General features: G+C 41.2%; 2 protein-coding genes across 3 annotated transcripts; one reads left to right on the forward strand and one right to left on the reverse strand.

The window, feature by feature from the left end:
• The first annotated feature begins 1605 nt into the window (after positions 1-1605).
• On the forward strand, positions 1606-4727 carry LOC135528423 (tubulin alpha chain-like). 2 transcript variants are annotated; one of them, XM_064957496.1, is made up of 5 exons: positions 1606-1712; positions 2346-2435; positions 3081-3303; positions 3406-3554; positions 3659-4727. In XM_064957496.1, the coding sequence occupies exons 2-5, from the start codon at positions 2424-2426 to the stop codon at positions 4637-4639; spliced, it is 1365 nt and encodes a 454-aa protein (XP_064813568.1). In that variant the 5' UTR covers positions 1606-1712; positions 2346-2423; the 3' UTR covers positions 4640-4727. The 2 variants fall into 2 exon arrangements, with proteins under 2 accessions (XP_064813568.1, XP_064813569.1); XM_064957497.1 differs by lacking the exon at positions 2346-2435.
• A 38-nt stretch (positions 4728-4765) lies between these two features.
• LOC135528422 (melanocyte protein PMEL-like) lies at positions 4766-10543 on the reverse strand. The gene is made up of 12 exons (XM_064957495.1): positions 10420-10543; positions 8885-8980; positions 8555-8701; positions 8064-8198; positions 7750-7911; positions 7244-7588; positions 6814-7041; positions 6582-6707; positions 6363-6471; positions 5872-6077; positions 5557-5647; positions 4766-5261 (listed from the first exon to the last, which is right to left on the reverse strand). The coding sequence occupies exons 1-12, from the start codon at positions 10478-10480 to the stop codon at positions 5093-5095; spliced, it is 1875 nt and encodes a 624-aa protein (XP_064813567.1). The 5' UTR covers positions 10481-10543; the 3' UTR covers positions 4766-5092.
• Positions 10544-12341: the final 1798 nt, after the last annotated feature.

A 12341-nucleotide genomic window follows, 5' to 3' on the forward strand; every position in this document is an offset into this window, starting at 1 on the left:
TTATCATGAAAACGTCTATTTTTATCACCTCTATAAAAAAAGCTATTTAAGATTTATGCCCTACAGTGGAATATGTTTATTAAGCAGGAACGGCAATAAGAAGTAAGCCACAGATACTGTAGACATGGCTGTTGATTCCAAAATCCACTTTTGAAAGCTTTTATCATAATCACAAAGTCCTTAAAGCTTTAATATGTTCACAGAGATAACCAGTATCGGCCAACAACTGCTTTTTGACTACATTGGAAAACCATGAGTGCGATCCATAGATTCCATAGTGGACCACTCCCATCCAGCTGCCGTTTAACTTCAGGGTTCCTTGTCCGTCATCTGTTGCGGTGTGGGAATTGTATAGGCATGACTTCTACAGTGGACCTAAATCACACTCACACTTTACTGTATTAACACACAATTGACATTCATCTTTGTTTTTTGGTAGCTTATCCAGTGAGCAAAACTGGTCAAAAATATGTGATTTCAACCAGTTCTTCTGTTAAAATGAAGTCTTTTCAACCAGTTTTGCTCACAGGGTATATTTAGAATATTCCAAAATAAAGCTATAAAGACAAACGAATTGCTTGTTTCAGATACTTTTGAGTGGATTTTACAGAGGGGCTGTATCAAAGCAATTATTCACTTTACAGTATTTTTGTTGTTTTTGTATGATTTCACCTTTATTTAACTAGGCAAGTCAGTTAAGAACTTACAATGACTACCTACCAGACAAAATCCAGTACTCAGGATAGTCTGACAATGCAGGCTTTCAACCCTGGGTTGTTGTGTAAATCCTTCAGGACAGTTTGTGTGGTGATGCAGACTTATCAGGGAACTCAGATCTGAGCCCTTGAAGTCAATACATGTTTGGTCATTATGGCTATATTCAATTGGATAGATAGCAGAAAGAAAAAAAACGCTTCCTAAACAACAAATACACTCAGGCCAGCCCAGTGCATTCAGGAGCAAGACACGGTGATCACGTGATCAGCCCAGAGAATATAGGACAAAGAGGGAGGAGAGATAGGAGGAGAAAAATAGGCTTCAGCACAATCATTGGACCACTGGCTCAGCTTCAGTGAGATAGCGTCCTTCCCCAATTCTGTCATTTTAAATTATTTATCTGGTACTGTTCCCTAAAAGGACTTTGGACATAAATCTATATATAACCATAATTTAAGATGTGGGTATGTGTTTTAGGTTGTCCGATAGTGATAGATTGGAAGATTTCTTTGAGCATTCTGACCTTCAGTAACTTCCAACACTCCCATTGATTTGCAGTCAATACTCCTAATGCTAAAGCTGTCCCTACACCTAAATATGGGATTGCTCACTCTCAAGGGTATTCATGATAAGATGCATTTTTAATTGGGGTGAACTATATATTCAAAAAGCTTGACACAGGACATAGGGTCAATTTACTACCTTCCATTCCCTGAATTACATACCATTTAATAATTATCATAATGCACAATTCGAAAAAATATACAATTAGCATAAAAGCTTCGTTTTAAAAATGTAATTTTCACACTCAAATAGGCGAATTACACAACGCACACAGCCTGTGCATAAATCTGGAAGCGCCGCCCCTCTACATCAGCAGTTGTTGCGTCGACCCTGACGGGCAGAGAATACGCTCATTCGTTCAGACACAAATAGGGATCTCTGCGTATTGCTTTGTATTTTCCCTTATTGTTCGATCCTCCTTAGAAAACATGGTAAGTTATGTTGTTTTTTTCAGCAATAATAAGCCTGAAATAATTACGTTTTTGATGTTTTCTAATGAGAATGTATACAATTATGAGACAATATTACACCCTAATTGTGGCTATATGGGTCGATTCTTATTGTCTCGGACAATGAATTCTGGATTGGGGGGATTTTGAGCATTTTCGTGCAGAATATTTGTTTAGACTGCGTTAGCGTTTGGAAATGGTATTGCATGCTATTTCGGGTTAATACAAGGGTATTACATAAATTGGCATGGCAGTGGAATGAAAGAACAAGGGCACTATATTTTGCATGCAGAAGTTGTGCTAGCTATTGAAAACATGAATTATACAATGTTCATCATAGGCAGCAACATTTATTTATCCAGGAAATTGATTTAAAATGGTAATAAAATGGGATTATATTCTCACTGTCATTCACTGTGTTGCTAGGTGTGGGAGGGCAGACTGGGTGGGGACAGAAGGGGAATATATGTCTCTCTTCTGTAACAAATGTCTAACATTATGTCTAGTTTAACCCTGAAAATAAAGCTATTCCTCTTCAGATGCCAGCTGCATTTTAATTCCTTAGTGATGTAATATGATTTTCTTGTCAGTTTAATAATGGTCATATGTTTACAGATGGCAAGATTCCTCTGCTATTGGTCTCCATTTATACTGTTCTTCAGTTTACATGTAGACTACCCAGTCTTCCACTAGATGGTGTTTTTGGCAAGTGTACATTTTTGTCAAATGTATTGTAATTCTGCTACATTAAAACCTCTTAAAGGATCGGCCCATTTAAAAAAAAAAGTAGCCTAAAATGACATACCCAAATCTAACTGCCAGAACCTGAAGCAAAGATATGCATATAATGTAGGAGAATTTAACACATTATATCTGGTAAAAGATAATACTAAGAGAAAACAGACTTTACATTTTTTTGCACCATCATCTTTGAAATTCAAGAGAAAGGCCATAATGAATTACTCTAACCCAGGCGCAATTTAGACTTTGGCCACTAGATGGCTTTAGTCTGATCCAATGTACTATTGCAGATATGTTCAAAATGTTGTATCAAGACTGCCCAAATGTACCTAATTGGTTTATTCATACATGTTCAAGTTCATAATTGTACACTCTCCTCAAACAATAGCATGGTATTCTTTCACTGGAATAGCTACTGTAAATTGGACAGTGCAGTTAGAGTAACAAGAATTTAAGCTTTCTGCCCTTATCAGATATGTCTATGTCCTGGGAATTGTTTTTGTTTCTTACAACCTCATGCTAATCACATTAGCCTACATTAGCTCAACCATCCTGAGGATGGGACACCGATCCTGTAGAGGATTAAATATTTTTCCATTTATTTTCCAGCGTGAGTGTATCTCTGTCCATGTGGGTCAGGCTGGAGTCCAGATTGGCAATGCCTGCTGGGAGCTCTACTGCCTGGAACATGGGATCCAGCCTGACGGACAGATGCCCAGTGACAAGACCATCGGAGGAGGAGACGACTCCTTCAACACCTTCTTTAGTGAGACTGGGGCTGGAAAGCATGTCCCCAGGGCTGTGTTTGTAGACCTGGAGCCCACAGTCATAGGTAAGCTTCCTGGTTCTCATTCAATTGAAATAAAGGTATGTCAAAAAGGATTTCCTCTGCTTTCTTGAGCTCCTTAATGAGCTGTTCATTTTCTCTCCTCAGATGAGGTGCGCACTGGGACCTACCGCCAGTTATTCCATCCTGAACAGCTCATCACTGGCAAAGAGGATGCTGCCAACAACTACGCCCGTGGACACTACACTATTGGCAAAGAGATCATTGACCTGGTGTTGGACAGGATCCGCAAACTGGTGGCTATCTCAGAATGAATGAATTACATATTTGATCAACTATCTGATCAGAATGTGGAAATCGGTTGTCCTCCTTTTATTGACATATTTCTCTTTCTCTTCAGGCTGACCAGTGTACAGGCCTTCAGGGCTTCCTGGTTTTCCACAGCTTTGGAGGAGGCACCGGCTCTGGTTTCACCTCCCTGCTGATGGAGCGCCTGTCTGTTGACTATGGCAAGAAGTCCAAGCTGGAGTTCTCCATCTATCCAGCTCCCCAGGTGTCCACAGCTGTGGTGGAACCTTACAACTCCATCCTGACCACCCACACCACCCTAGAGCACTCTGACTGTGCTTTCATGGTGGATAATGAGGCTATATATGACATCTGTCGTAGGAACCTCGACATAGATCGTCCCACCTACACCAACCTCAACAGGCTCATTAGCCAGATTGTTTCCTCCATTACTGCTTCCCTTCGATTCGATGGTGCCCTTAATGTTGATCTGACAGAGTTCCAGACCAACTTGGTGCCCTATCCACGTATTCATTTTCCTCTGGCTACCTATGCCCCAGTTATCTCGGCAGAGAAGGCTTACCATGAGCAGCTCTCTGTCTCTGAGATCACCAATGCCTGCTTTGAGCCGGCCAATCAGATGGTGAAATGTGACCCTCGCCACGGCAAGTATATGGCTTGTTGCCTTCTGTTCCGTGGTGATGTGGTGCCCAAAGATGTCAATGCTGCTATTGCCACCATCAAGACCAAACGTTCTATTCAGTTTGTTGACTGGTGTCCAACTGGTTTCAAGGTTGGCATCAACTATCAGCCTCCCACTGTAGTCCCTGGTGGAGACCTGGCCAAAGTACAGAGGGCTGTGTGCATGCTGAGCAATACCACTGCTGTGGCAGAGGCCTGGGCTCGTCTTGACCACAAGTTTGACCTGATGTACGCCAAACGTGCCTTTGTGCACTGGTATGTGGGTGAGGGCATGGAGGAGGGAGAGTTCTCTGAAGCCAGAGAGGACATGGCAGCCCTGGAGAAGGATTACGAGGAGGTAGGGGTTGACTCCATTGAGGGGGAGGGAGAGGAGGAGGGAGAGGAGTATTGAAATGTCCCTGCAGGCAAGACATTGTCAAACATTGTTACTGTTGCATGATCTGATTATGATACCTAATAAAATATTTAATTAAATTAGCCATTTGTGCTCTTGGTCTTTATTCACAACATTATTTTGACAAATAGAAAGACAATAGTGCAGTTTGGGGGGATTTTAATGGGGGAAAGATATTAAAATGTATAACTTCACAGTAGTTTCCACTAATATTCACTGGTCAAACCTCCAGTATAATGTTAAATCAATGTTGGTCTTACCATACATATGCTCTTTAAAAAATGTTTAGTTTGAGGGAAATAAGCCAAATTACACACAGTTCAAAAATAAATGTATAAAAAGTATAAAACAAAAAACAAAACATGTCAGATGACTATATGTGCAAATAAAATGTTTATTGGGCTGTTATTTTGTGTGTATTTGGCAGTTGAATGGGTTGTTGTTGTCCATTCACACAAGCCTGTCATCGAGCAGTGGGCTGTTCTCTACAGGAGCCTGTCGACTCAGAAGGTTCCAAAACAGCAGAGGTCCAGAGCTCCAACCAGGACTGCTCTCAGCGCTCTGCGAGGAGGAGCCAACCACAGACTCCTCCTTCAGAGGACGGTAGGCTTTGAAACGTCTGTGGAACAGAAAGAGAACATTAAATTACATGATTTATTTACTAGGCTCACTTGATAAAAATGTGTGAATCTTAACGTGTCTCCCCTGGTGAAATAACGGATAAAAAGGTCATTAGAAAGGTACTATCAATGGTACAATATGACGCATACAGTTGCCCTGAGACATGGCTGTACAGTGTAAACAGACACCATAAGTGTCATGTCTCAAAGCAAGCGTTACAGGTTATAGTTTGTGGTGATATGGAACCCTTCAGAAAGGTGTGACAAGTGTAGACCAATGTTGATGTGACTCACTTGTAAGTGTAGGCCACGGATCCAGTGACCAGAGCAACAATCAGGACCCCTATCACCATGGCTACAGTGCCCACTGAGGACAGACCGGAACCTACCAGAACACAGACAATAATGTATGTAACACAACTTCATATAACAACTTCATATAACAACATATTAAAATATATGAATTATCTAAACAATAACAAGACGTTTTGGACTGGAAGGCGTTGGACTGATTTGTCCCTGGGACCCAGGTATGAGACATGGGTGGTGCTACCACCCAACATAGCCACCATACAGAGATGTGAAGAGCAGACATGTTACAGTACATACCCATGGTCACGCTCACTTTGGCACTGGTGACTGCCAGACTGACATCATTGGTCATGGACACATTGATGCAGAAGATGCCAGAGTCATTGAAAATGTGGCGCAGTACCAGCTGGCAATCAGAAGAGGGCGCCACTGTGTTGCACATGGTGTGGACTGGCATCAGACAGTCTGCATCCGACACCAACATACACACCTCTGTGGGAAGGCTTGGTGGAAAACAGACACAGGAGCAGAAACACTCAGTGCAACAATAGAAGCCGGTATCCCTGACCCAGACTAATCTTGGACTAAAATACAATAATAAAAAATAATAATCCAGGACTAGGATTAATCTGGGGAAATTAAACTAGCCCTGGTGCTTAACTGGTGGGATTTTGGCCTGTATTCCTTATTGATTTGTCTGTGGAACATGATCCTGCTTAGGGAAATAATGACTGCTTTGATTCTTTGAGACAGCCACCCTTTAATTGCTTTGGTGCAGGAATGCTCACCTCCCATGGCAGGTGACAGTTAGATCCACTACATTTCGTTCAACCTCAAATGCATCAGTCTTGATCAGAGCATTGTCCACTTGCACTATCTTCAAACTCTCAATGCCCTCTGACAACAAAGACATAAAGACGGGATGTAATAATCCTCAATGTTAATCAAATCCAATATTAGGAAACCACAAGATGGAGATTTAGATGTCCTTAAGACAGTTGACTCACCAACAATGTCAATGCCAGCGCAGAAGGACCCATAGCGATAGATCACACAGTCATCATCCTTGGGTTTTTCACCTGCTTCACGCTTAACAACTATCACCACGGGAGCTTGGGCCATAGCGGCCTCCCCTGTATCAGGAGAAGAGTGACAATCCAACTATTTAAAACACCTTAGACACACCATTGATTCCCTTAATTCATCAATTAACATGTTACGTAGGTGTTTTGAACACACCAGCTGGCTCTACTTCAGAAGCAGCTGTTGTGGTACCAGCGGAGACAGTTGAGGTGTCAGGGTTGACCGGAGTAGGTGTCTTTGTGTCCTGAGCGGTGGAGGCTCCCACCTCAGTCGTGTTCTCCTGTGTATCAGTCTCAGCGGGGACTGAGGGGCCTACATTTACTGTTGCTCCCTGTGTGGCCGCCGTTACTGGAGCAGCTGACACAGCCGCAGCAGGAGCTCTCACTGGGGAGAGAAACATGACCATTCAATTTCCTTTTTCTTGGTCAGTTCTGGCATAGCCTACTACGTATTGGGTGAATGTCAAATGTCTTTCCCCCACGATTCATCACGTCCTCTCTCCTTGACGAGACTAAGGATGCAAGGAACCCAAGTAAAGCCTTTTGACATTTACTTCTGGACTACAGCGTTTCAAGATGAGAATTACCTGTCGTGCCTGCCAGGTTGGCAGGCCCAATAGTGACAGTGCTACCAGTGGGGATAACACCAGCTGGTGTGGCACATGCTTTATCAGGGATAACGGCCTGTACAACCACCCGGGGCTTGAAGCCGCCAGCCACTATGTAGGTATGTGTGACAGTCAGCTCTCTGGAGATGAGAGCTCCGCTGCTGTCACCAAAGTCCCAGTTGTATGTGATGTCAGCGTCACTCAGGTACTCGCTGGGATCGTGGAGACTGATGGTGAAGGCTATCGCTCTGTTCTGGACGAAGCTCAGGTCTGCCTCGTTGACGTCGTTCACTTGGCTCATCGAGACGGCAAAGGGGATTTGATCTTGAGAAACAGAAATAAATACCCTCAAGTAACTTCTAGTAGCAAGTATTGTTGTTTTCTACGTAGTTGAATAAACATATGCATTTTAAAATAGTACTAAAATGTGTTCATTCATTCACTCATTAAGTCATTCAATTTGTTCACTCATTCATTCTACTAACCAGTGATGGAGTACTGTGTGGAGGCGTATCCCAGAGGGATGAACTTCTCGTGGCTGCGGTAGTGGTAGATGACAATGTCCACTATGTAGGAACCCAGAGGGACATTGTCTGTCCCGATGGTGAGTGAGGAGGAGGGGCCATCAGACACCTGCCAGTACTGACCTGTGAGGCAAAGCAAAGGAAACAGCTTTGCATGCTTATAAGTGTTATTACATGGTTATTAAACGTCTATAACATTCCTACAAGACAAAGTGAAACACGTTAACGTGAATACTGTAGGCCTAATAGATGAGAGGGCTTGCAGCTGTACTTACCCCATGTCTTCCATACAAACACATACGGAGGGGGTTTGTCACCACCCTTCCTGAAAGGTGTGCCGTCGGGGAAGACTCCGTTCCACTCTGTGTTCTGTGCAGGATACACTGGCTCAGACTGATGGTAGTGTGTTCCTAGAGGAAAACAGAGGGCACGTTGGTTTCCGCTTTGTCTTTAGACAGAGGAGTATGTACTATGAATATGTCGTATCTAACCTCAAAACGTTTATTTTTGCAGACAGTTACTTGGCACTGTAGTTTCCAAAAGGAAAGAACAATACAGATATTGTAGACTGTCATGAATTATTAATGAACAATAGCTGTCCAGAAGCCAGCCCTCATGCGAGATTTGGCTCTGGGCACCAAGATTATTGTATAAGTGACAAAAGCCCCTCATATAGCCAAAATCTCTAATCTTGTTCACAAGACTCTTCCTCCCAATAAGCCTAGGGATGAGGTCATCAAAACCCAGTCGGTCCTCGAGGACTTACCATTGACGGTGAAGTCCTCGGCCCACACCACCTCTCCGTCGGGCATGACCTTCTGGTTGTGTGGGAACTGCAGCTCGATGGTAAAGGTCACCTTGGCTGCAGTCAGGGTCGGTGCGTCATTGCCCACAATGAACTTTACCTTGCCACCTGTTGAGAAGAATGTACCCTTTGAATTGAATATCATAAGTATACTATTTCACAAGAACAATTGACTTACTTTACTTTAAACCCTTTTGTCCACAGAGATATTCCTGATAAATAAGAGGACATATGTTATTTAACCATCAGTGTATTTAACACTGTGTTGAGACAGAAGAAAATTGTGCATACCTTTCCAAGAGTCTTTGTAGCGAGGGTCTTCATCTTTCCACACCGGATACATTTTCGTATTCCATGATGGATATCGTGTGAAGCGACTTTTGGGCTCTGGAATATAAATCATAGAAATGACGTAAGTAAAATGCATGCACAGTCAGCATTTATTCATTCGAGTTGAAAAGGCAGGAGATGGTCACACTTTCGGTTGCAACCAAAGGAGGGGGCTTAGCTCTGACCTAGGTGACTGCTTATCCCAAAAGCTCTACAATCCCCCTCAATCCTATTCATGTGACTGTCAGCTGAGTGTGTACCATAACTTTACTACAGATTAGGGCTAAGGGAGAGGATTGTCTTTGACATAATGACCAAAGCGGTCAAACTATTTATATTTAATTGCACTGATAAGCACAGACTATTTTCATAAATGCATTTTTTTTTTAAATCAATAATCCCCCCAAAAAAAGACAAATCAAAATGATAAACCTGAGTTAGATTTACCTCCGGTCATCCATTCACAGCACCCTATAGCCAAAATCACAAAATAATGATATCCCAATTGGGGGAGACTGTAAAGTGATTATCAAGGGTATGATTGTTAGAATAGGCTACTGTAATGTGCAATGCTCCCACCATCGGTACATCTTACTGTAAAATCAAGAATTTACAGCCACTGACTGATACTCTCTATATTGTTCGGAATGAATGCAAACTACCGATTGGTAACAAAGGAGACCCTTCTCTCTTGTGCTTTAACTATTTTATTTAAAATCTCATGTGACTTGCACAATGTTGAAGGTTAGTGCATTGAATCTTCCTAGAGGCCCTATTACTGCAATGATGCTTCCCCATAAAATCAAGGATGCCAACAGGACTAATTCATATTTGTGCAATGTTTGCAAAGTATTTGGAGAATAAAATGTACAATCTTAATTGAAACGGTTTTTAGTCCAGGACTAGGCTTAATCTGTGTCTGGGAAACTGACCCTTTGTCATGCAAAGGACACATAGTGCTGCACTGAGGAGCCACTGTCATAAGAGTGGCTAAAACAATACCAGATGCAGTGTTTCGCAATACACAGCACTACTGAAAGGTTTGAATGAAACAAGTGTTACTAAATTATTATCATATTGTGAAATACTGACGCGCCACAGCCTGAGGTAAGAAATAATGCCTTTTTGTAACTTCAAAATATACTTTCTTATAAACATATAATCTAAGTATACCAGATTATCTGGTATACATAATGATATCCAGAGTGGCTGTACATATGTAGGATCTTAATTTGATCACCCTGTTGCAGGAGAACTTTCCTGCAATGCAGGAAATGTAAAACTTGTAGTGTATTTTAGGTTTAAAAAGGCTTTTGAAGTTTGTAATTTCCACTTTGAAATATTAGACTTGATTTTCCCTTACGAAAAATGTGTCAATCCCTACAAACATGTATATTAATTATAATACACACAATAATTCACATTTCCTGTTGCTGCAGGATCATTTTCCTGCTGTAGTAAACTGGCTTAAATTAAGATCCTACATCTGTACTTACTTGCTGCTGCAGATGAAAACAGTGCCAGCAACAACACTGCAAGAACTGTCCCCGTCTTCATTCTAAGAGTGCACGCTTCCTTTCCACATTAAATATGGAATATCCCTTCTCTTCTCCTCCAATGCAGGTCGGAACAAACTCACCAGACCATTGTGATTCCTGGCTTTATAAATTCTTTAATCTCTGGCCTCACAGCAGTAGTACTAAACCCCTCCTGCCCCACTGAAACTGTGGTCCCACCTCCCCAAAGACAGTGGTGTAAAGTATTAAGTAGTACTTTCAAGTATTTTTTACTTAAGTAGTGTTTTGGGGTATCTGTACTTTACTATTTATATTTGTCAACTTTTACTTGACTGTATTTAGAAGGACGGGAACATTGTCTAATTCACACACTTATCAAGAGAAAATCCCTGGTCATCCATACTGCCTCTGATCTGGTGGACTAAACACATGCTTCGTTTGTAAATGGGTGTGAGTGTTGGCGCTTGCCCTTAACCATCCGTAATTATTTGAAATTGTGCCGTCTGGTTTGCTTAATAAAGGAATTTGACATTATTTATACTTTTACTTTTGATAAAGTATATTTTAGCAATTACATTTACTTTTGATCCTTAAGTATATTTCAAATTAAATACTTTTACTCAAGAAGTATTTTACTGGATGACTTTCACTTAAGTCATTTTCTATTAAGGTATCTTTACTTTTACTCAAGTATGACAACTGGGTACTTTTTCCACCACTGCCCAAAGGCCCTTGTGACATGTGTGGCTTTTCTAGAACAGTATAGCAGGGCTCATTTACATTAGGCACACAACAAAAATGGGATTCAAATATATATTTTACATACACATTTTGGTTGACCTGTGTAGAACATGTCTACAAGGTTTCAGAAGATACCTGAATATATGAGACGTTTAACTTGTCTGCTAACACATGATAATATCTGGGGAGTGATATGCATCACAGTTAAAAAAGAAGACATGACTCAAACATAATACACCTGTAGTGATTATTTCCCACGAGGCTGTGCAGTCTTGGGACCCATGAAATTGTCTTTCTTCCTCTTGGTCTCCATACTGTAGCCACATACACTCACCATTACCTACACATACAGTATAAGTCAACTTAGATTCATATAGTATACGTTACTGTGATATATTATGGATGGGTGCAACAACTTGTGAAATCTTCAGTCGACATTCCCAAGGCTGTGGGGCTCTGTTAGTCTTAGGTTAGGATACCAAAGGTTCATGCTGTCTTGTGAATGAATTGTGATATGGGGCAATACTATGGTATGTACAGTAGATATGCACTTCTTTTAGGCTACTGTATAATGAAAAGTGCTTTACAAATGTAATAAATTATTATTATTATTGAAATTGCTGGAGTAGCGAGAATGTTTCAAACTTTCATTAAAATTGGGTAACTACATGTGAAAACTTATGTGCTCCCATCTTAAAATACCACAGGATCCATTGCATTGAGGCCAATCTGGACTCCCAAAGTCCCAAAGACTACGGTCCCCAATGATTTAAGAGATTTACCCTCAAATACTTTCAGCTCTATTCTAATGAGGATATTCAGTACTAAAATGGTCTAATAATATGAGCAATAATGCTAAAATCCTATCACACATAACAGTAGTAAAGAACACTCAATGAGATATACAGTACCAGTCAAAAGTATGGACACAAACATTTACATTGTAGAACATTTACATTTACATTTAAGTCATTTAGCAGACGCTCTTATCCAGAGCGACTTACAAATTGGTGAATTCACCTTCTGACATCCAGTGGAACAGCCACTTTACAATAGTGCATCTAAATCATTAAGGGGGGTGGTGAGAAGGATTACTTATCCTATCCTAGGTATTCCTTGAAGAGGTGGGGTTTCAGGTGTCTCCGGAAGGTGGTGATTGA

This window comes from Oncorhynchus masou, chromosome 33 (genome assembly GCF_036934945.1).
Source record: "Oncorhynchus masou masou isolate Uvic2021 chromosome 33, UVic_Omas_1.1, whole genome shotgun sequence".
Lineage (NCBI taxonomy): Eukaryota > Metazoa > Chordata > Actinopteri > Salmoniformes > Salmonidae > Oncorhynchus > Oncorhynchus masou.